General features: G+C 42.3%; 1 protein-coding gene across 15 annotated transcripts in view; it reads left to right on the top strand.

The window, feature by feature from the left end:
* Nucleotides 1-24,507, top strand: part of PRRC2C (proline rich coiled-coil 2C) — a 116,770-nt gene that overhangs the window by 23,899 nt on the left and 68,364 nt on the right. For 11 of the 15 annotated variants that reach the window (XM_077824877.1, XM_077824875.1, XM_077824873.1 and 8 more), the window contains exons 5-19: nucleotides 996-1,133; nucleotides 4,360-4,601; nucleotides 5,317-5,396; nucleotides 7,228-7,358; nucleotides 7,446-7,536; nucleotides 7,864-8,011; nucleotides 9,172-9,252; nucleotides 10,954-11,584; nucleotides 13,549-13,721; nucleotides 14,491-14,734; nucleotides 16,970-17,183; nucleotides 18,495-20,819; nucleotides 22,269-22,477; nucleotides 23,253-23,407; nucleotides 23,967-24,312. In XM_077824877.1, coding sequence (XP_077681003.1) covers nucleotides 996-1,133; nucleotides 4,360-4,601; nucleotides 5,317-5,396; nucleotides 7,228-7,358; nucleotides 7,446-7,536; nucleotides 7,864-8,011; nucleotides 9,172-9,252; nucleotides 10,954-11,584; nucleotides 13,549-13,721; nucleotides 14,491-14,734; nucleotides 16,970-17,183; nucleotides 18,495-20,819; nucleotides 22,269-22,477; nucleotides 23,253-23,407; nucleotides 23,967-24,312 — 5,208 coding nt within the window. The remainder of the gene's footprint in view (nucleotides 1-995; nucleotides 1,134-4,359; nucleotides 4,602-5,316; nucleotides 5,397-7,227; nucleotides 7,359-7,445; nucleotides 7,537-7,863; nucleotides 8,012-9,171; nucleotides 9,253-10,953; nucleotides 11,585-13,548; nucleotides 13,722-14,490; nucleotides 14,735-16,969; nucleotides 17,184-18,494; nucleotides 20,820-22,268; nucleotides 22,478-23,252; nucleotides 23,408-23,966; nucleotides 24,313-24,507) is intronic. The other 4 variants (XM_077824879.1, XM_077824881.1, XM_077824880.1 and 1 more) reach the window with 1 other exon arrangement.

Below are 24,507 nucleotides of genomic sequence, written 5' to 3'. Positions count from 1 at the left end.
TGCAAGCTTTCTTTACCTTCAGCTGAAGGTTTGGGGATTTGGAAACATTCAAAGATCTGTCCTTCTAACTAGTTATAGAATAGTCTGAGGTGGCAGTTTTGACAAAAAGCAAAAGGTTTAAACAGTTTGATCAAAAGTCACTTCCTTTCTCAATCAAACTTCATTTCCTTGGCATTTGGAATGTTATAGTCCTACTAGATCTGCAGTTCATATCATCTTATAAATAACCAAGAAAGATTATCTTAATTTCCAATTTTAAATTTGTGTTTAGTAAAAACCATGTACGGCTTCTTTACATATCATAAAGCAAACAATGGGACAAACACTTTTATCTCTCGTTGCAGTTAATTTTAAGCTAGCCTCCATGCTCAATTTTATTGAACTATTTTCTTGAGGAAGCTAGTTAGAAAGAACCTAACATCCTAAAAATTGCCCTTCTGAAGGTTTAATGTTACCTCACTAATTTTTAGTAGCGTTCTTCCACGAGGATCTTAAGCTTAAATTTTATTGTGATCTCTGTTAATAACTCAACTACAGATTGTTTCTTAAACATGCTTCTGTATGCTACCTTAAATTAAGCCAAGAGTAGTGTTTGCATACTTCAGAAGTAGCTAATTAAGAAGCTGGCATTCATGGTGTTGAGAAATTGCTTATCCAAGCTGTCCCCATGTGACGTACCAGTTCACATTTTAGGTAGTTCAAATGATCCATTATTGCTATTCTCGCACATTCTGTGTCTCTTATCTTGATCCATCTAACATTATATCCAACAAGAAAGTAAATTGGATCAGTGGATTTAACTACGCCTGTTCACTAGTGAATATGGAATTTCACAAAGGATTATTTTACACATGGATGAAATACACAGCTTGTTTTATTTGAAAAATAGTATAGCTTTTTAAAGTAAACTTTATGGTTGGCAAGCTACAGGGTCCTATTTTTTAAACTATATTCATTATTGAAACTTGTAACACTGTTTTGTTGTAATTGTCTAGGTCCAAGTGTCCCAGTAAACAGTTACTTCCAGCAAGAGTTTCCCAGTCTGCAGGCAGCTGGGGATCAGGAAAAGTCAGGGAAAGAGAAAGATGCACCTGAAGAGCCCTATGGACCTGGACCCAGTTTACGGCCACAAAGTAGGTATACCTTAAAAGTCTTGTGAAGATGCATGCCGAATTTTCATTTGTGTAGCGAGTCTCACCACTACGGCGCCTCCTGCTGGTCATGCTGGGAATTAGCTCTCTTGGACCACCAGGGCAACTTTTACTAGGAGTGTCTCACTCACCGTTACTTCCACTTCCTCCACCGTGTCCACCGTCTGGACCCACGTCGCTCCCGGACCGCAGTGCCTTCTTCGGGACACAGCCCGCTGTCTCTCTCCTTTCTGGGGACAGACAGTCCTCAGTCCTTCTACTTGTCTCAGTAGCCAACTGCAGTCTCTAGTCTAGCCCCTGGCTTCAGGGCAAACTGCAGTCTGGATTTAGGCCACTCTCCTCATTGGCAAGTACAGGTAAAGGGGGGGCAGGGACCCAGGCCTGTCTGCTACGCTAGGTCCTGGCCCAGGGACTCTATAGCTGGTAACCACTTACTGCTGCCTCCTCATATTCCCACTGCCTACTTTCCTGGGCCACTTCCTCCATAGCCCTAGCACCTTCCCTGCCCTTGCTTCGGGGCCTCAGTCTGGCCATGGTCAGCCAAGAGCTCCCGTGTTGCTCCGCTACCCTGCCCAACACTGCAGTATCTCACCACAATTGCCCACCACAATTTGGTATAGGGTTTTACTAAGGATTTCTGGCGTGCACTATGAAATAGATAGAATGTTGTCATTTAGAAGTTCAAACACTCAACAGAAAATTGACAAACGTGAATTGGCCTAAAATCTACATTACATACACTTGCAGATTTATCTAAGCATGTTCTTCCAGATTACATTTTCATGCCTGCCTGCCTCAGTATATTGTCAGCTTTTTTTGTTTACTCATTTTACTTTTCTTTTAATCTACAACCTTGTGTTTGTCTTATTTCAGTATGTGTGTTTACCATTTACTGAGAGGTTACTCTGGGGAATTTTTCACACTTTCACTTCTGTTCCAGCACAATGTCTACATATAGAAATAAGATACATTAATATTTCCCTTATTCCTAGGCTATGGTTCCCTTCACAGGTTCCCAAACTGTGGTCAATTGTCCACTCATGGTCCAAAGAGTACTTGCTAGTCACGTTCAAATGGTGCTGGCACCTTCTTATTTCTAGTTGCTAAATGTCATGACAAATAAAAATACTTTGCTAATATTATTCACCATGTGAGCAGTTATGGGGTTGCCAAAGGGTGGCTGGTTACATAATTACAAATGGGAGGAAGTGTGGTCTGCAGAACTGTGAATGGGAGGAGAGTTGGTCTGCAAGATGGTCTCTGTCAAGATATGGTCCATACTTCGAAAGTTTAAGACAGTCTGACTAAGACTTTAATAAGCTGGACCTTTCTCCGCTGCAGAGGTCTAGATGTGGCCAGAACAAATGAAGGCCACACAGCACCTACAGGAGGTTGCTTTTACACACTACTTCTGAGATGAGTGAGCTCTGGGGTCTGGGAGTTGGGAACCACACTTTTGATTCCAGCAGTACTGTTCCTTACAGGAAAACAAAGTGACTCTTTCTTTTTTCTTCACCTAAAATTCATCATCCAATCAAATGATCATGTGAAGTATTTTCTGTATTGTAGCTGCCACCTGTGCAGATGACGGTGCCTTGTCTAGACTACAGTCTTAAGCTGACCTGTGTTAGGTGGACTTACAGTAATTACTGCGGTGGCTGATGTCCGCACTACCCTCCTCCTGTCAGTAGTGCACATCTTCACCAGAACGTTTCCACTGATTGAAAGGCCGGGGGGAGGAGGGGGTTTGGTTTGAGAGCCAGGGCCAGTTTTCCCTCCCACCCAGGCTTCTCACCTCTGGTGGGGAGATCCACGCCTGGAGTCCGGTCAACAGCGGTACTCCCAACAGGGAGCCTCAGTGCATCTGGACTGCAAGCGGGGAGCCAGAAGCCTTAATGCAGCCGAACTCCCAGTGGGGGGTTGGGAACCGCAGGGGGCAGTAGGGCCCCTAATGGGGAGCCCAGGCGGCAGGCCAGTTTGGAGCAGAGACCCTTCAGCAGCCTGGCTGGGGAGCTAGGCTTTGTCAATTTCGTAGCTTCAGTAGTGCCATGAAATTGACAAGACAGCCAACAGCTGGTGTAAGGAATGCACTGTCTACACAGACAATGCATCATCCTAACTACACCAACATAAGCCCTGTGCCTCTCATGGAGGTGGAGCTATTATGTTGATGTAGTAGGGTACTTACATCGGCGGGACACGGCTGTAATGTGTACACTGACCTAATTAGACTGACATAAGGCAGATTAGGTCAATGTAAATGTAGTGTAAACCAGGCCTGAGGCAGGTAGTAGTCGTTCCAGAAGAAGGGATTTTGACATCCAAGGCTCCTTTAAACCTTTCTCCCCCTTTCCTTAGCATTCACTTCTCCATTTTTTCCTGCCTGTCATCTGTAAACCAGCCACTGGGTACCTCTGACTGAAGCGGTATATTTGATCAGAATCTAAGCTGGTTTTCGGGTGAAGAATAAACCAGCAAGGAGTGGGAGAAAGTAGGAAAATTTGCCTTGCCTGTCTAATGTTTCAGTCTCAATTTCTTCTGCATAGTTGTTTTGGATTTTTTTGCTAGATCTCCATGTTTCTTTAAGCATAGCTAGAGCTTCCTGTCCACCCCTTTGTATCATAGATGGTGGAATCTGTCTCGGAGCTTCTAGATACTTTGATTCTGCCTGGAAAACTGAAGAAACTCTACGTACAGGGTTCTGCATTCCATGGTTTTTGAGCTGTGCCACTCAAAAGTGGATTACTCCATGGCTTTGCATTCTAAGCAGTCCAAACTTCCACTTGACACTGTCTCTCTTCAGGGACCTTTTAGACCTCAAGTTGCTACAGCAATCTACTTAACCTACACACTGAGATCTTGGGAAAAATAATTTTATATCAATACCGCACAGATACCCCTCCTAAGTCATCCCATAAGCTGTGGAGCATAGAGAAGGCTAGCCAGTTTAAATTTCATTGTTGGAAGCTCTCAGTTAGAGAAGAGAAATCTGGAGATGGGCTGAGGAGGAATGGGAGTCAGCAATCCCTTTATCTGCAGTGGCTGCCACCTGCCTGAATGACAGACTACAAAGCATGTTCATCATTTGCACTGGTGTTGCTACATCACAGAAAACGATTAGATAAGAAGTGTCATTTACTTTGTTACAAATCAGAAACTTATTTAAAGCTAGGCTTGTCTTTCTCCCCTACTGGTTCCTTCCATGCAGATGTTGCTAGTTGGAGAGAAGGTGGAGTTAAGAATCTCAACACCCCAAATTCTCCAACTGATCAAGAAGTTAAGCCTCTTGGCCAAGAAGATGGCAGTGCAGTAGGACCAGTAGAACAAAATGATGTCCCCAAGGCAGCAGAGAAAAGGGATATGCGGGTAGCACAGCCACCTCAGCCCAAGCTGAATGGTCAGCAACAACCTGCTGTCTCTTCCCAGTACAAAGCAATGATGCCACCCTATGTAAGTAACTGCTGTATCTTATATAAATATCAGTGTGAGCAGCTGAATCAGTAAAATATTAGCATTAGATAGTTAAGCTGAAACATCTTACTCCTTCTCTGGGGCACTTATTGGCTTGGTTTCTAAACAGTGCAAAAATCAAGAAAAAATGTTAACTCTTTTTGTTCTTCTTTGTACAGAGGTGTTTGGAACTGTGTGGATTTTTCTTCTTCTCTTCCCATTAAGGTGGTTTATAGGTGCTATTCCTAGGGGAAAGCTTGCACACTGCCTTTTGCAAGAGCAAGTTCTGTTGCCATATTAAAGCCAGCCCCACCCTTATTGCAGGAGGTTACTTGGTTTGTAATTCAGTCTCATACTGCCTGATCTTCCTATTATACCACATCTTTCCTGTGGAAAGAGAATCTGGTGTGCAGCCTTAGCTGATATCCACTGACAAGCATTAATGTATACGGAGCCCTGTCATGACTCTATCTGTCTTCAGTTTCAACATTGTCATGAAGGGCAACTACCTACCTTTAAGTGAGGGAATTGTAATTTGTGAGCTCAACCCACTATTTAAGGTGAACAGTCTCCTTGGATTGTAAGACAGAATTTCTCTGCCTTTCATAAGGGCTGCTGTAGTAGTGGCATTGGCAGTTCTAATGAAGCTATATTTTTAAATCAATTTTTCCTATATCTAAAAGCCAGTCTGGTAACTTTTGGCTTCCTTTCCTAGATGTTTAATCAATATCCTAGAATGGCATATCCTGCAATGCAGGGTCCCAGCAGGTTCCCTACTTCATCTGAGGCTAGCAGGTAATAACTTTCATAAATACTAGAATTGCATGAGTAGTGACCAAATATATGTCACTAAGTAAAACCATGGTGCGCCCACACCTTGAATACTGTGTCCAGTTCCGGTCATTCCATCTCAAAAGGATATAATGGATCTGGAAAAGATTCAGAGTGGAGCGTTGAAGATTATCAGGTCTTTAGAATGGCTTCTATATGAGGAGAAACTAAAAAGATTGTTTGGCTAAGAAAAGAGACAATTGGGGGGAGATATATGAGAGATCTATAAAATCATGAATGGCGTGGAAAAAGTGAACAGAGAAGTATTGTTTTCCCTTTCCCACAATATATCTGTTAGCCAAGATGGTCAGGGATGCAACCCTAAAGCACTGATTGCCAGAAGCGGGGAGGGGGAAGCTAGGATCAATCCTTCCAACTGACCTATTCCGTATACTCCCCCTGAATCTCTGGTACTGGCCATTGTTGGACACTATATACTGGGCTAGATGGACCATTGATCTGACCCAGTAGGGCAGCTCTTTATTTTGTGTGATAAAAGCAGGGCTGCATATACAATCTAGCACAGGTGGGCAAACTGCGGCCTGCAGGCCACATCCGGCCCACCAGCCGTTTTCATCTGGCCCTCGAGCTCCTGCTGGGGAGCGGAGTCTGGGGCTTGCCCTGCTCCAGCCGGAGTGCAGGGTTGGGGGCCGCTCCATGCAGCTCCTAGAAGCAGCAGCATGGCCTTCTCCGGCTCCTATACGTAAGGGCAGCCAGGGGGCTCTGCTCTGCTCATTGTCCCTGCCCCAAGTGCCACACCTGCAGCTCCCATTGGCCGGGAACCAATGGGAGCTGCAGGGGTGGTCCCTGTGCATGGGGCAGTGTGCAGAACTACCTGACCGCGCCTCCCCGTAAGAGCTGGAGAAGAGACATGCTGGTGCTCCCCGGAGCTGCTTGAGGTAAGCGCCGCCTGGAGCCTGCACCCCTGAACCTCCCGCCATGCCCCTACCCCAGCCCTGATCTCTCTCCTGCCCTCCAAACCCCTCAATCCCAGCCTTGAACAGCCTCCTGCACCCCAAATCCCTCATCCCCAGCCCCACCCCAGAGCCTGCACCCCCAGCTGGAGCATGCACCCCTTCCTTTACCCCTGCCACAGCCCTGATCCCCCTCCTGCCCTCTGAACCCCTTCGTTCCAGCCCAGAGCACCCTCCTACACCCTGAACTCTTCACTTCCAGCCCCACCCCGGAGCCTGCACCCCCAAACAGAGCCTTCACCCCTTCCCGCAACTCAACCCCAATTTTGTGAGCATTCATGGCCTGCCATATAATTTCTATTCTCAATGTTTGCCCACCCCTGATCTAGCATATATAAATTATCTAATATAAACTTCATTCTCCCCTTCTAAGAGATTAAAAAGTCGCTGAGTGACCGTTTCAATCTAAAGAGCCCTTTTTCAGTATTTATAAACACCAGAACAGTATTTACTGACCATGTAATGGTAAAGAAGGGAGACTTGGACCCTTTTGCTCATTTTCCCCATTATAAAACTACTTGATTCAGAAATATTCCTCCTTCCCTTTTCTTTAGACATTCACAAATAATAAAAATGATTGTTTAATTGGTAATGATACATAAATTAATACAGAATGTGCTAAATATGGCTAAGTAGTATAAACTGTGCCTCTGCTAATAAGGGGAAAGCAGTAATATATACTTAAAATAGCCTATTGCTTTAGTCTTCAACTACAAATTAATCTTTTATATAGTGATTTTTAAAGATCTTAGTTGCTATCTTGGGGATAGCAGATATTGCTTTAAAAACTGATTTTTATTTACGTTCTTCCTTTGTTCTAGAGGCCCACGGGGAAGAGGGCCCTCTTGGTGCTCGGAACCTGTTGAGCGTCCGTCTATCCTTAGTGCTAGTGAACTCAAGGAACTTGATAAATTTGATAATCTGGATGCTGAGGCTGATGAAGGCTGGGCTGGTGAGAACATTGAACCTATGAAGACTCTTGCTCTTTCCATGCTGAACACTTTAAATATATTAATCTAAATTTTTGCTCATATGATAGGTGCCCAGAGTGAAGTAGATTACACCGAGCAGTTGAACTTCAGCGATGATGATGAGCAAGGAAGTAATCAGAAAGATAAAAGGGAAAGCAGGTAATTTGATGTTGCAAGCCTTGTGAGCTGCCGCACGTGTAGGTCATGCTCTAGTGTAGGTGAAAAAATTCTTTGGGAAGGTTCAGTGGACCATCAGTGCTGACAACTTAATCAGTTCATCATTTGAGAAACTGTCTTGTGTTACATTAATGCCAGGAGACCCCAAACAGTATTGAGGCACCATTGTGTGAGGTGCTATATGTACATGTAGTAAAAGAACAGTCCTTGCCCTATAGAGCTTGCAGTCTAAAAAGCTGTGGGAGAAAGGGAGTATTACTGAGTGTACTCAAAACAGACCCTCAGTTTCATTTCTTTCTTTATATGCAGTGATGAACAAATGCCTTCAAAAGACTCTGAGAGCCCTGACAGACAGAAAGAAGCAGAAGAACGGTATAACAGTAAATCCTCTACCCAGGCTCCTCCACAGTCATCAGTAGCCAGAGGTCCCTATGGCAAAAGCACTCAATTTGACCAGGTTTGTTTTTGTTTTATTTTCTCTTCCCTTTGCCTCCGAGGGTGTCCCCTGTGCCTTGAGAATCCTTTCTGTGGATTCTTCCCTATTCTTCCTCCCTAGACACTTTGAAAGTCTCAAGTGATTGGTAAAAGCATATGTTTTAATAGCAAAGTTACCACAGGGTGCTATGAAGTCACTTTTACTTATTGTAACTACTCAGTGGCAGCCACTGTGATATCATGGCATCTCTCCTACCTGAGTAAGTCTGCTTTGCGTACTCCAAAAATTGTCAACTGTAACTAAAACAGCAAGTGCAGTCTGTCTCTCACTTCCTTTTTCCAATACTTCAGGAGCAAGTTTTGTTTTTCCCTGAATAGCCAATTCGAGCTCCTTTGATGCATATCAAAAACTTTATTTTAGTTCTTCTCACTGCACTCTATTTCTGAAGATTTTTTTAAACTTTCCTTGAGCCTGTTACAGCTTGCTGCTAGATTGGGCCAGTGGGAGAAAAGAACTTTTACTTGGCTTGCTTCTAAATAGAGCCCTCTCAGACAACCTGTCGTGGGCACACACACACATACTGTAGAAACCCTGAAGTGTTGAGTTGTTTTTTTTTTTAACTGACCCCATAGCACAGAGAGATCTGCATGTGCATAATGTAAGTTCTGCCCAGGTCCCAACTGGAGATGTACTCTTAAGTCTTGTTTTTCAGGGAAGTAAGTTATGGCTTTGTCTGGTAATTTCACTGAAAAAGTAATTTTTCCCCTCCTTTCACCAGTTACAGTGAAGACAGGGAGGCCTGAAATGTGCATCAAATGAGCCTGACTTAATCCAAGTTTTACTTAATACATTTAATTTTAAAAAGGTGTGGGGGGGTGCACTTAAGTGACAATTCCTGAAAGATTTTATCTGAATTATAGAAAACATATGAGATTTTTTTCACTGTTAAATCCAAATTTTGCTCCTTGGATATATGACTGTTACTTAGCCCTTGAATATAAAAGTGAAAACTACTTTGTTGCCCTTCTATATTTATATCTAAACTTCTTCACAGAACGCATGTGGTCCACGCTGACATGGTTAAATGCAGCCTGAAACCAGTCTCTATTTAGAGGATCTGCAAGGTTGACCATACGTTCCATCAAGCTAGTCACTCCAACACTGTTTTCTTTGTTCAATAGGAGCGGGGTCCGACACTAACACAGTCATCTGTACATGAGAGGGGCGGCTCTGCACTTCATCCAAAATCTATTCCTCAACAGGTATGAGAAGACAGAAGATCTGATTTACATTGGAGAATCTTGATTCCCAGTGTCAAGTGCCTAACTGTATCAGAGAGAATTTGAGGGGGAGAATTAACAGACTGTATGCTCCACACCTGTAAGGAAAAAAGATGATGATGGGCATTTTGTATAATGATTAACAAGAATGATGCAGAATTTATTATTTCTATTAGAGTAGCTTCTAGGTGCCAATAATTGAAAATTGTTGCAAGACACTCTACAAAGTTAAAGTAATAAGCAGTCCCTGCCCCAAAGATCTTAGTTTAAATAGACAGGACAAAAGCTCAGGAAAAGGGATATATCACAAAAATAGAGTGAACAGAGTGGTGGCTTGCAAATGTTGTATGTTTCATGATTGTTAGTTTTTACACATGGGTGAGGAGAGATTAATTCAGTGAGTGAAGCTTTATGCGGAGACTAGCTCAATGGAATACCAAGGGAAAGGAGAGGAGACTAAAAATAGGAGTAGAGTGCAGCTGAGGTGATGATATTGAGAGGAAAAAAAAGACATGAAGGGATTAGAGCAAATGGTCAACACAGGGAAAAGAATGTCCAGTATGTAAACTAGAATGCAGTCTGGCAGCATCAGTGTCTAAGAATCCCTGCTGAGGTTGCTTCAGTGTCTGCTCCTGCTGGCTTAAATTTCTCTGGCTTCTGCCTAGAATTTTTTTCCCCAGTGGTGCTTTGTGGATTTTACGTACTCCCAAAGGGGATTTCAGGGACAGCCTTTTGCACAGTTTTACATCTGGCCCTGGCCAGGCCCGATCTTTATCTCCATTTCTTTCCATTCATATGTATACACCTTCATTTATTTTCAGCTGAAATAAATTCACTGGTGATCCCCAGCAAGTTTAGCAATACAGTGCTTGTTAGATTACCTGAAATCCAGTTTTCAACAACCCCATTGTGGTTTACACACCCACGTTTTTTGTTTAAAATAAATGGCCCCGAGACAAAATTTGTGAGAGCGGGTATCAAAATAAATTAAATGTACCATCTGAAACTTTTAAGGCAATAATTCTCAACTCTTCTCTAATCATGGGTCCCAGAATCTAATAACTCCTGAGGTTCTTGAGACAATTTCTGACAGTGGTAAAATTCCTTTTTTCCTGTCTTTTTCATCCACACCCTCTGTGCCCAGCTGCTAGAAGTTGTGGGAGCGCTCCATGTCTCCCACTCTTGCTGCAGGAGTGAATGGGGATTCAGGGATTCTCAAACATTACTTCCTGCTCTTCCTGATTTCACAAGTAGCAGTCACAGCTCTCGGGGGGGATTGCAAGATTATTACATGGGGGGTCGTGAGCTATCAGCCTCCACCCCAAGCCCCACTTTGTCTCCAGCATTTATAATAATGTTAAATATATTAAAGGTGTATTTAATTTATACGGAGGGTCACATTCAGAGATTTGCTATGTGAAAGGGGTCACTAGTACAAAAGTTTGAGAACCACTGCCCTAAAAGCAGAAAAAACAAGCGCACCAGTCAATAGACCTGAATTACAGCAGGAAATTAGGACCAGCCTTATGCCTCACAAACCTGCTAGCAACTCACAGGTTGGGCTCTTCTGTTTTGAAGGTGCCAGCCAAATACAGATTACTGCATATTGTTATATATAGCCAGGTGATTTGAATACTAAAGGTTTGTTTGATATGTACTGCATTACTTATATTAATGTTACAGCACCCACCTCCAGATCGCCAGGCAGGACCTGGAAGACAGGGCCCCTTACCCCCTAAACTGGTACCAGATGAAGATGAAATTTGGAAGCAGAGACGAAGACAGCAAGCAGAAATTTCAGCAGCAGTGGAGCGAGCGCGTAAGCGGCGAGAGGAGGAGGAGCGAAGAATGGAAGAACAAAGAAAAGCAGCTTGTGCTGAGAAGCTAAAACGGTTAAATGAGAAATTTGGCTGTGTGACCAAACCATCCCGGGAAGACCCTCTGAAGGAGAGGGAGAGGGAACGAGAGAAGGAAAGGGAGAGGGAGAGGGAACGAGAGAGGGAGAGGGAACGAGAGAGGGAGAGGGAAAGGGAGAAAGAGAAGGAGAGGGAACGAGAGAAGGAGAGGGAAGAGCGAGAGAGGGAAAGGGAGAAAGAGAAGGAGAGGGAACGAGAGAAGGAGAGGGAAGAGCGAGAGAAGGAGGAGAAAGCAAAGGAACAGGAGAAGGAGAGGGAAGAGCGAGAGAAGGAGGAGAAAGAAAAAACAGAAGAGAAACCAGAGCCTGAGAAGCCTGAGCCTCAAGAACCAGTGCTAGCACCTGTAATAGTAGAAAAACAAGAAGAAAGTGAAAACTGCAGTAATAAGGAAGAGAAAGGTTTGTATGAATTGTTAGAGGCTGTCCTTTTTTAAAAATAAGGAACCCCTGGGATTAATACAATTTAGGGTTTTAATTTATACCATTATCTTAGATCACATACAGCACACATTGCCATGGGCACATTGCAATCCCAATTCATTATTTGATTCAGGACCCAGACCTGTTAGAATGCTGTATTTCATCAGGAAAAAATTGTGAAACCCACACGTTGCAATTTTTGCTGCATTCTGCAAAATCTAAGCTTTCTTCTTACTAAAGAGAGGGAAAAAAGCAATCAGCCTTGCCAAGATACAGGCAGCATAGTATAAGTAAACAGATGTTTTGATGATGATGGTACAGTACAGACCCGTTTACGCACGAATCCGCTTAATGCGCAGTAGCGCCATGCCTCCCAGTGCTACTTATTTAACACGCAAGACTCGTTAACACACAGTACAGGAACTTTCTATGTAGCACTACAGATTTGCTCACTAATTCACTGACACAGAAATCAACAGAAAGTGCGGAGCAGAAACGTGTTGTACATCTTTACCGATATTGGTAAAGACATATCACGCATGCTTAGTCATTGTCACACTAAAGAGATACGTAATATATATACTACATTAGAAAATTTTAACCATAGGCTTAATATAATGGCAGAGGGAAAGCATCAGCGTTCCTACACTGTAGAAGAATAGCTAGCTGCAATAGATCGAGTAAATAGTGGAGGAACCCAGGCCAAAGTTTCAAAAGATATTGGGATTGCCGAATCTACTCTCAGAGGATGGCTAAAAAATGAATCTAAAGTGAACGACTTTATACAAAATCTCGGTTCTGCCGTGAGGCTTAAGCGAAAATGTGTGCGCTCTTCAGCAAACCCCACAATAGACAAAGTTATGCACACGTGGTTTGCTCAGGAAAGGCTAAAAGGAATGCCGCTAGTGGGCCAATTCTTTCAAGCCCAAGCGACAAAATTTGGAAATTTAACCGGGGATGAATCATTCCAAGGAGCAAAATGTGGAGCAAAATGTGGAAAATATCAAAATTGTTAATCTGCGGCGAATGACGCATAAGAGAGAGGGAAAATGCGAGCCAGAAAGAGCAGAAAATAACAGCGTTTTTTTCTTCTAAGTGAATCATAGATACTTATTTCAGCATGGCCCTCTAAACCCATGGTCCATTAACATGTGGTCGTGATGGCTTGACTCCCGACATCTGTGTGTAAACGGGTCTGTACTGTATTCTGTTAATCCAGCCTTGCAGAACAGTAACCCCTTTCCTCCCCCTTCGCGCCCCCCCTCCCCAAATCTGCTACAAGGGAATATTTAAACTTCATCCATTACTTGTAGTAAATTGTGAGTTTAAGCACCTAATTCTATTCTTTGTCTTAATCCTCCCACACCCTCAGGTGCTGAGAGCATCCACTAGTTTCCACCATTTATTAGTTGCTGAAGACCAAAATTGGGACTGTTTACATACCAGTTCTTACTAAGCACAGGCAAATTTCTCTTTTTCAAAAGTGCAAAATTATTGTAAATCAGCCTATAGGTTGCACAATCAAAATAAGTCAGGCAATTCAGAACTTGAGTTATACATCAGCATAAACTTGGCTGCATAGCAATCCTATATATATTCATTTTACAACATAAACAGCAATGTGGTTAGCCACACAGTTTACTTAAGTAAACAGTAGAATATACTCCATATGTGAGATGAATTAGTAGCTGTTGATCTGTGGTCTCCAGCAACTAATTTTCATTTCAGCCCGTAACCTTTTTGTTTTTCCATTAATAGAATTAGCCTAGCAGAGCACTAAAATAATAAATTGATAGGTATCCAGGGTGCTTTTGTTTTAGAAAGCCATGTCTTTTTAAAGTTAGGATACACTGACTATCTGATAGATTCATGTGAAAGTGAAGACTAGCTTATGACCTATAATACATGTGGTAGGTGCAAACTAATTTTCAATATTTTTATAGCAGAGGGACAGCCAATTTTTACCAGACAAGACAGTGGTCGGAATGAAAAAGAGAGTTCCCAGGTGGCTCATGAAAGTGAGCCAGATTCAGGGTCTCAGCCTCGACCTGCTGTTTCCTCAGGCTACTCTAAACAGTTTCAGAAGTCGCTGCCACCAAGATTTCAGAGGCAACAGGTAAGCAACCAATCTGTTGGCATCAGAGGATGAAGGGCTTATTTACTTCTGAGTAATGGAATACAGGTCTGATTTTGGGACTCCTAATTCTCACACTGGAGATGAAACTCATTACTGAGTGATATCTTTCATAAAGATACTAGAATGTTTTCAGTCGTGTATTGTTGTCTGCAGTTCTGGCAGGGATACTTCTAGAGAGGCAATTTATTTGCCTTTTTCTGTGATGGCAAGGTGTCCAATTGAGCCAAAAATAAAAGCGTTGTTAAAATGTAGCAGGATTTTTTACACCAGTTTCTGTGTGTAGACCATTGATCTATATTTGCAGAATGTTGAGGTTGTAGAATGTGATGTTAATCAGTATTTCCTAAAGGATTCATACATGTTGATACCTTTTGAGTATTAAATCTATAAAATAACCTGACTGAAAGTTACTCTGCAAAATGTATGTTTTACAGTACAGATTGCCCTGCCCTGCTTCTCAGTGAAAGCCATGCAGCCTTTGTAGCTAATTTTGGGGGCGGGCGGGGGTTCAGTTTCATTTGTTCTATTTCCTGTTTTCCCCCCTTAATCTTTTTACGCCAGTTTATCCCCATGCATTTGACACATTCTGGATTATTGTGCCTTGTTCTTAAGGTAACTAATTCTGCAGTCTGATAGATCCTTTTATGGAGATAACTGGCTCTTATCGCTAGTTTATTTGAATGGCATGCAAGTCACTTAATATTATGAATGAGCCTTCTTTTAATGTTGCATATCTGTAATGTTGTAGGAACAGATGAAACAGCAACAGTGGCAGCAGCAGCAAGGGGTGCTTCCACAGTCTGCTCCATCACAACCTTCCAGTGGTCCTGTCCCTCCTCCCCAGCATAGACCCCTTTACCAGCCCATGCAACCACATCCTCAGCATTTAGCTTCTATGGGCTTTGATCCACGGTGGCTTATGATGCAGCCTTACATGGACCCACGAATGATGTCAGGAAGGCCTACTATGGATATGCCTCCTATGCATCCAGGTAAAACCCAGCCTGCATTCCCAGTGAACATTTTCGCAGTATTTTTGAACAGTAAAAGATTCTTTCCCTAAGCCACTGTTTGTCCACTGACTGGAAACATCAAGCTAGTACATAAGTACTAAATTCTCTTTATGCGTAAATATCAGATAAGGCAATCTCATTAGAAAAATGGTACACTATACTTATATCTTACTGCATTCCCATACATGATTATAAAATGAAACCACAGTTTGGTACTGTATTACAGTGATGTGGTAGTGACTGGTTATGTTTGTGTTAAAAGCTTCGCTATAAGCCTCACCACCATTGCCCACCCATCTCGTGTTTGACCCAAGTTTGTGGAATCTGTGGAAAATGTGAGTAATGCAGGTTGACTTTTCAGAATAGCGTACAGTGCTAGGATACATCGTTTTCACATGCTAGCAGTCAAATATTAGCACCTATGAAACATTGCAGCAATAATTTCAAAATTTTCAGCCTATTATCTCAGTACAGAACATGCTTTTAATCTCCAGGATTTCCATTTGCATCCCTGTTGAAGCCAGCATTTAAAGATAACAAATGTCTGATAAAGGGGACTCTCCAGCTAGCTGGAATGTGAAAAGAGAAGGGATAGTGGGGTGACGTTCACAGGGTGGGTGAGAATTTGGGGAAGCAAAACAAAGGTAGAAATATCTGTTCTAAGTAATGTAACAAGAATATTCTTTCCCTCTTAATTACTTGATATTCAAGGCTTGAAAAATCCTCTTGCCCAAGGTGATCAGGAGTGTATCCTGGGCAAGTCCCATCAATTTCTGCAGAACCAAAGTTTTAAGTGAAACTCTAGCCCTTACACTTTCCAAACCTAAATAACAGATTACTGTATGCTGCTGCTGTTGTGGAATAGTGGAGAGGCTATCGGATGCTGCTGTTGAGGATGTCTAGGACAGGAGGCCCAATAGTGGCAGCAAAAACATGAGCAGAAGGCTCTGTATGGTGGGAGTGGCTCCTGCAGCCCCTGTACTTGATGGGGAAGTGTCAGAGGGGACATCTGTATAAGAGTTCTCTGCTCATCATCCTGCTGATTTATTTCAGCTTAGCCAGAGTTTTAAATTCTTCAAATCCTGTCTTTTATATAATTGTGACCGGGGTTCCAGGGTTGCCATGCTGAGATTGCTCATTTAGGGCAAACTGCAAGGAATGAGGCAGACCATCCCCAAAACTTGTGGTTATTCTAATACTCAGATTCACCAAGCCAGCAACAAAACAGCTGCTGCAATACCTTACTGGTTACCCTGAAGCCAAAACACCGTTCCCTTAAAGCAGTCCAGTCTTGGGCTTCCAGGCAGCCAAGTCAAATATGATGAGGATACTGAAAATCTTATTCATCATATTAAAATAGTTCTACCAATCCCGAAGGATCGGACACGTTACCCACCAGGTTAACATGTATTCCAGATCTTACCCAAATACATGCTTACAGCCAATTCTTATTAACTAAACTAAGATTTATTAAGAAGGAAGAGAGAGTATTGGTTAAAAGATTATTATACATACAGACTTGAATGGAGTTCTTTCCTCAGTTTTGTAGTAGAGATGGTGAGTTTTAGAGTTGGAAAGAGTCCTTCCCAGAATCAGTTCATCAGGTTTATAGGCCAGTGCCCAAATATCCAATATAAAGGTGATCCAGATGAGACTGGAGACCTCAGTCTTGCAACTCAAACTTCCCCCGATGAAGCTTAAGCAGATCTAAGATTAAAAGGATCAGGGCCCAAGAGTTTGTAGACCCCTTGCAGGCTATTGTCAGCCTCTTGACAGCAGGTGTTCCTTGTGTGAAGAATAGTGTCTTTTGAAGTAACCTCCTATTTCCTAAGCATCACCAGTGATTAGCTACATGGATTAACATAAGGCAATTGCCTATCTCCCGCCATTTATATGTAGTTTGTTATATACTTCAAAGAGAAATTAAGACTGATATCATTACATTCACAATTGATTTAAATGTTAATATTTCCTTTTGATCTCTGAATTAACAGAATACAGTGATAGACAGGAACTGTTTGGTTACATTGTCAACCTCTAACTGTATATGTAAACACACACAACACGAACTTTATCTACTAATATGTCTCTAAAGGTTGACTCTGGTCAGTCAGTCTGCTAGTTTTGTGTAACCGTTTCTGGCCCTATGTCACAGTAATCAATGTATTTTGAGCTGTTAATTTTAACTGTTTAACTTGAATCTCTTGATCACAGGAATTATGCCTCCCAAACCATTAATGAGAAGAGACCAGATGGAAGGGTCAGGAACTGGTTCAGATTCATTCGAACATATTGCTCGATCAGCAAGAGAACATGCTGTACCACTGTCAGAGCCCCGCATGATGTGGGGTTCAGATCCTTATCCCCATGCAGAACCTCAACAGGCTAGGACTCCTCCTAAAGTGCTAGAAGAGACTGAGGATTTGAGGTGAGTCCTGCCTGATTTCTGTATTTCCACATGCCACTCACATCCACCAGACTCCTCCTATGTTTGTTTAGATATGTAGGCCATACTTGCAACTGTGAATTAGTCAGTGTTCATGATCAATTGTTGTTACCAAGTGGATAGGTATGGATGACTTAGGGACATGTGAGTTGTTTAAATTTAATCAGCTATGCTTTATGGCATCTGGCTGACAGGTATGGTTTTAAGGAAGATGCAAGGAAGAGTCCATAACTAGCTCAAAAAGAAAAGGAGTACTTGTGGCACCTTAGAGACTAACCAATTTATTTGAGCATAAGCTTTCGTGAGCTACAGCTCACTTCATGCATCCGATGAAGTGAGCTGTAGCTCACGAAAGCTTATGCTCAAATAAATTGGTTAGTCTCTAAGGTGCCACAAGTACTCCTTTTCTTTTTGCGAATACAGACTAACACGGCTCAAACTAGCTCAAAGGTTCTGTGACTGAACAATTGTGTGTGCATTGGAATTCTATATTGGACAACAGGTTTGAGCCATCTAATCTAGTATCCTGTCTCTGACAGTATCCCAAGAACCCCATAGTAGGCAGATGTGAAGTAATCTGGTCCTATGAACGTCTCATCCTAATCCTTAATAAATGGAGATTGGTTTAGTTATTAGTGGGTGTTTGCAGGTACAAGTGGTGGGAACGGTGATATATTCCCTTGTTTCAGGAATCAGGCGGGAAATCCTGCATGTGGTCTCCACGTTGAAGAGCTCTAGTCCCCTTCACACTGATAAATCAGCTAACTATGAAAATAAAACTTGGTCAGGCAGTTATTTTGATCCTTATTCACAGTCAGCCTCTGAGCTTCTGTTGACACTTTCTTAAATGTGACCCCAGTAATTAACTTTTACTTACTTTGAACTGATGTTGTATTTGTGATGTTAATTCACTGATATGCTGGCTCATTCAAAGTTTTGACTTAACTGTTAACAATACTAGATTCCTAATGCTAAATGCTTATTTGAGGTTCCTAATTCTGGGAACTAGAAATTCTGGAACTCACGGCAGTTAAAAGGGGGCTGTGTGCATGTCGCATACACCCCTTTTAACTGTCATGAGTTCCAGAATTTCTAGTTACCAGAATGCGCGCGCACATACCAATTGGAATCCTCTCACACCATGACAGATACCTTGTTCCTCCTCTTAAAACTTCCGTAGATGAGGCAAAAGTCCTTTAACATGTTACAGGGATGTTAGAGAATCCAGTTATAAATATGGTTAAATTAAACTTTGTTCCATTTAAAAACCTGTTTAATTGCTTCTTCACTTAGGCCTGAAGCACATTTGGAAGAAGAACAAATTGCTGTTACTGCTGCTTACCCTGTAGAACACAACCAGTTGGATTCTCATCAAAAGACAGACTTTTTTAGAGAGCCAGGCGAGGTGGATGTACAAAAATTCCCAAGCAGGTCTTTGGAAGACGTACGACCTCTCCAAACTGACATGCCTAATCCAGCAGTTGGCTTTGAAGTAGCTGATGAGAATGTTGCACACAGCCCTCAGGAAGAGCTGGTACCCATAGGAGAGAGTCATTCTGCTTTGAAGAGAAGCATTTCCCATGGATCAAGTCATTCTCTAAAATCAGAAGAGCAAAAGAATGAGACAACACCAAATGTCCCTAAAGTAAGTAGTAGGTATGCTGAGACTATAGAAAGACCAGAGATTAAGCCAAAAAAAGAAGGTTTCATGAGTAATAGAACATCAGAAGGTCCAAAATCTGAAAAACCTTTCAAGCCTAAATCTGAAACCAGATGGGGTCCCAGGCCAGGCTACGGCAGAAGAGAAGAAGGTAGCGATAGACCAGTAAGAAGATCTGGCCCTATTAAAAAACCTGTTCTTCGAGATATGAAAGAAGAGCGTGAGCAGAGGGAAGAACGTGAGCAGAGGAAGGAAAAAGAAGGAGAAAAACTAGCTAATGAAAAAGCTGGCAAGTCTGAAAAGACAGAAAAGAAGGATCAGGCACAACTGTCACCTCCCCAGTCAGAACCAGAAAAGTCCACCCCAGACATTGCTTCTTTAGCTAAAAAGATACCACAAGATATGGCTCAGATTTCAGAAAGTACAGATAGCCATCAGCTGGACTCAGCCATTAAATCTGCTGTCCAGCAGCCTTCACCTGTGGTCCAGCAGCCTTCACCTGTTCAGCAACCTACTGTTCAGCAGCCATCACCTGCAGTCCAGCCACCACCTGTTCAGCAACCTGTTAATGCAATTAAGGAAGAAAAACAACCAGAGAGAGCTGCTGGCAAAGAACATATTGTTGAGAAACCTCGCCTAGAAACCAGGCCAGTAAAGAGAGAACCTGGTTTACCACCCAGAACGTACTGGAAAGAGGCTCGGGATAGAGACTGGTTCCCAGATCAGGGATATAGGGGCAGAGGCCGTGGAGAGTATTACTCTAGGGGTCGCAGCTACAGAGGGTCTTATGGAGGACGAGGCCGGGGAGGTAGAGGCCATAATAGAGACTATCCACATTATAGAGACACTAAGCTTAGGGCAGACCATGTGCCTTTGGGGCCTCTTAGGCAGAGAGAAGAAAGCGAAACTCGTAGTGAGAGTTCTGATTTTGAAATAGTCCCCAAACGGCGAAGACAGCGAGGCTCAGAAACTGATTCTGACAGCGAAGTTCATGAAAGTGCTAGTGATACTCTTCTTTCAGACAAAGACAGTTTAAGCAAAGGTAAACACCCAAAGAGAGAGGAGAAGGCTGATGGCAAGAAACCTTCAAAGCCTCTGCTGTCTTTCAAACCTGAAAACAATGTCAGAGTCGACAATAGATCCCTGGAGAAAACTTACATCAGGGAGGAGGAGGATAAACCAAAACCAGGATTCCTTCCTAAAGGAGAACCTTCAAGACGTGGCAGAGGGGGAATGTACAGACGTGGTGGTAGGGATCCAGGTGGGCGCCCACCAAGACCATCTACATTAAGGAGGCCAGGCTACAGAGAGAGTCAGTGGAATCCAAGGCAAACAGAGACCATTAAACCAGAAGAGGAGGAGCCACCAAGAAGACATGAACACTATTGTCCTGTGCCCATGGATAAGAGACCTCCAAAATTTGAGAGGAAGTTTGATCCAACTAGAGAGAGGCCTCGAAGGCAAAGGCCTGCACGACCACCAAGGCAAGATAAACCACCACGCTTTAGACGCCTAAAAGAAAGGGAAGCTGCATCAAAAATAAATGAAGCTGCAGCTAGCTCATCGACAAGTGCTACAGTTGTTAATGCAGTTAATGAAGCATCCAGCACTGCTTTGGATATTTCAGGGAGTAAGACGCCAGACTTGTCCAATCAAAATTCTTCAGACCAGGCAAATGAAGAATGGGAAACTGCCTCAGAAAGTAGTGACTTCAATGAGAGACGAGAGAGGGATGAAAAGAAAATGGCAGATGTGACCACACAGGTAGCTGCCAAAGCAGGAGAAAATGCCGTAGCTCCAAAAAGAGAAATATCTAAGCGAAGTTTCTCTAGTCAGCGGCCTGGAATAGATCGCCAGAATCGCCGTGGCAACAATGGGCCACCAAAAGCTGGAAGGAATTTCTCAGGGCCTAGGAGTGAAAGACGGAGTGGTCCTCCATTAAGAAGTGGTAAACGAGGGTAAGTATCTATTTGTTTCCAGTAGCACCCACACTATGTAGTTACTGTATAAACACAAAAGGCTCTAACACTCACTAATTTCCTGTTGCAGATTGCATAGCCTTTCATAATCTGTAAGGTTCATAACCCTGGTCAGTGGAGGATAGTGTCAGACAGCTCCACAATGCTGGCCTTTTGTACAGAAAAGAAGTTTTCATCTGAATCACTTCGAGCCTGTGAGAGTAGAGGGGGAAAAGAACAGAGCTTTCCAGTGTCACTGTACCATTTAAAACTGTCTGGCAGAAAAATGCCAACTCTGTTGTCAGAGGTGTAAACTACATTCATCCCCATGAAATTTAGCATTAAACATGATCCAGTTGATTTAAATCACAACTCTACAGTCTATTGCTTTAATCCTTTCACTGTATTTATCCCTTCAGGGCCCCCATGTCCATTTCTAGTAGAAAATCAGTTAACTAAATGAAGCATGTACTTTCCCGTTAAGGAGAGTTTCTTAGCTCCACTTGGGCATGTTGCTCAGTATTAGAAATGAATTTGTTATGCTTACATCTACATGCTGAATCAAATTGAAGCCTGCCTTTCATCTCTGGGATTGGTTTCTCATGCCTTGTAGCAATTGCATGATGGTTTGACAGCATCTTCTGCACCAGGTTAGGGAGTGCTATGGAGTGGGCTGCCGAACTCCACATTGAAGACTTGGCTACTTTAGCAGTGTCCTCTCTTGAAAACTTTTGCTGAATATTCTAAGCAGTTGGTCCTTCCATTATAAAACTTTGAAAAAGTTTTTATGTAATACTTAAAAAATTTCTAGTGTTCGACAACAAAAAGGCAGAATTCTGCAGTTTTTCCACTGGCCTGCAACTGGCTGCAGTAGTTGTTACTAATATATCAATAAGTCCATGGTGCAGTTATACCAAACCAAATTAAATATGGAGCATATATTGCAAAGTCTACAAATTTCTATGGTGTGTTACACAGCAACTTTTTCAGTGGAGGCTTTAGCTTCACATTTGGAGTGAATATGGGTCATTCACTTATTCAGTGTAGTGAAAGAATGGCAGTTGAAATGAAAATCTTGCACCTTCTCTATATGGTTAAAGCGTCTACTGTGCATCATTCATTAGCTGGATAAGATGTATGTCTACTGCTTTATTAGTTCCCCATTGAGGCTACGCCCATTAGTGATGCTTACACCTATATGACTAAAGTGTCTACTTTGCTTGTTGATTTTTTGACTGGTCTGTGATCCAAATCTGTAAGCATTGCAGATAGGTGCAGCCTCAATGGAGAACTAATAAAGCAGTAGCCACACATCTCAGGCAGCTAATGATGATGCACAGTAGACACTTCTAACGCGGTAATGTGATCTGCATGCGGATGTTGTTTTGCTGTTTCTGAGGGTACTCTGGGGATGGTGGTTAGTTCTGTCTATAATTTTGTCTGATGTAGGCCATTTGAAGACCAAACAGGAAGCATGACTGCTATAGATCCCACCATCTGTAATTCCTTGCATCAAGAAGAAGGTGGTGGTAGTGCTGCAATGCAAAAGACCTCCAAGGATGCCAGTGCCAAAAAGAGGGATGAGCCCAAACCAGGTCCAAAGAAACCCAAGGAGAAGGTGGATGCTCTATCCCAATTTGACCTCAACAACTATGCAAGTATGTGTTGATGGAAACTTGTGGTAACCAAAAAAACCTATTAATACATTAGCGTTCCTCCTTCTGGAATTGGATATATTTGGGAACTGTGGAAAGAAGAAAAGTTGGTGCATATTTTTTAAAAGCTGTTTATATCCCAGTATTCAGACATTGCCCCCTTTGCAGCAATGAATGAGTCCTGTGGCATGTGTCCCTTTTAAAAATGAGTAATACAATTTTATATTTGTGTGTGTGTGTGTGTGTATATAATATATATATATAAAAAATAGTTATCCATTTTAAGGACACTTCTTTTGTACAATCTCATTCCTGTAACTTTTTTCAAGCTGTCATTCAATCATTCCACACCCGATGTTGGCATCAGGTATTTTGTATCTCTTTGCACGTGGAAAATGGGAGAGGATGTTACTGTTGTAAACTCAATAAATAACGCCAACAGGTTTGCAGTTAGTCTTCAGAATGTATTATTTTTCTATTTAAACTACTCAAACTGTTTTTCTTTAGCTCTTGGTTTTATGGAACTTTTTTGTACAAAGTATGGTGTCTTTTTGAAGAGCCATTAATTGAAGGCTTTTATATTAAATCCTTTTTCTTGAAGTCCACCAGCAAAAGGATGGTCTGCATGAGGGAACTTGAACTAGGATGGTCGTCTTTGGCTGCAACTGTATGAAGCTATGCAGCGCTAGTGGAATTTGTTTTTATTCCAAAATTCTGAATATTGTGTCTGAAATTGTTGAAATGGAGGAAAAAATGTACATCTTTGGTTCATCTACAGGTGTTGTGATCATCGATGACCACCCTGAAGTGACAGTAATTGAAGACTTTCCGTCTAACTTGAATGATGATGGCTTTACTGAAGTGGTGTCAAAGAAACAACAAAAACGTTTGCAAGATGAGGAACGCAGAAAGAAGGAGGAACAAACAGTGCAGGTTTGTTGATAAAGAACGTCATCCTTTGCACCTGTTACAAGCAGTTACACACTTTTTGCAAATTTTTTTGTAAAGGACTATGCAACAGTGCAAAATCTGTTTCCAAACAGCTGTTTTTACCAGTCAAATTGCAGTATTCTAGTTAATTGTTTATTGAAATTGTTTGGCCTAAGTTATGCAGGTCATATTGCCTCCCCTTATGTTTCTCCTCTTGTCCCTCTTACTCCTTCAATACCCACTGCTGCTGTAATTTGTGTATTTCAAAATTAAAATGTTGGCTACTGTAACTAACTTGAAAGCTTGCTTTTGGGCTTACACTGTGGGTTTTGTTATGCTATTGCCTTTGTGTCACAATTCTATATGAAAATTTCTTGGCCAAAAACATGGAATGTGTTAACTTTTTCATTATTCAAATGGTAAAAGTAAGTACATTAGGGGGAAAAAGTCTGAAAACACGTTCAATATTCCTGCTTTGTCCTTCTCCTGTACTCTGCAACTGACAGAAAAATACAGACTTTCTAAAGGGCTTACCCTTCCGTAATGTCAACTTTACTCTTAGGTTTGGACCAAAAAGAGTTCAGGTGAAAAAGGAAGAGGTCAGAATTCCAAGCTTCCTCCCAGGTTTGCAAAAAAGCAGCAACAGCAGGCGGCGGCGGCAGCGGCGGCAGCACAGCAGGTACAAGCTCAGGCACAAGCTCAGGTACAGCCCCCGAGTGTACCCCAGGCTCCAAGCCAGCCACAGGCTTCAGTTCAGCCTCAAACCCAGACAGCAGGAGGAACAAGCAGCACAGAATATACAGCAACAGGCAAAGCTCTGCAGAATGCACAGTCCCATCCTGCTCTAGGGACTGAATTATGGGAAAATAAGGTGGCATCAACAACTGTTAACGACATCTCCAAGAAATGTAAGTGGTATTTTTTGACCTTTTTTTTTTTGCGCCTGGGAGGGATAGAAGAGAAACATTGTGGTTGGAGCGTTTGGGTTGGTGAGAGATTTTTCTGGAGGTCTCAAACATCCTGGCCTGCAGGTATAGTTCTCATATGGCACAGAGAATATGCTGCTATGAAATGTTCTGCAAGACTGCTGAGCCATAGTCTCC

Source organism: Eretmochelys imbricata, chromosome 8 (genome assembly GCF_965152235.1).
Source record: "Eretmochelys imbricata isolate rEreImb1 chromosome 8, rEreImb1.hap1, whole genome shotgun sequence".
NCBI classification, from domain to species: Eukaryota; Metazoa; Chordata; order Testudines; family Cheloniidae; genus Eretmochelys; species Eretmochelys imbricata.
This window is presented reverse-complemented; position numbering and strand designations above follow the sequence as displayed.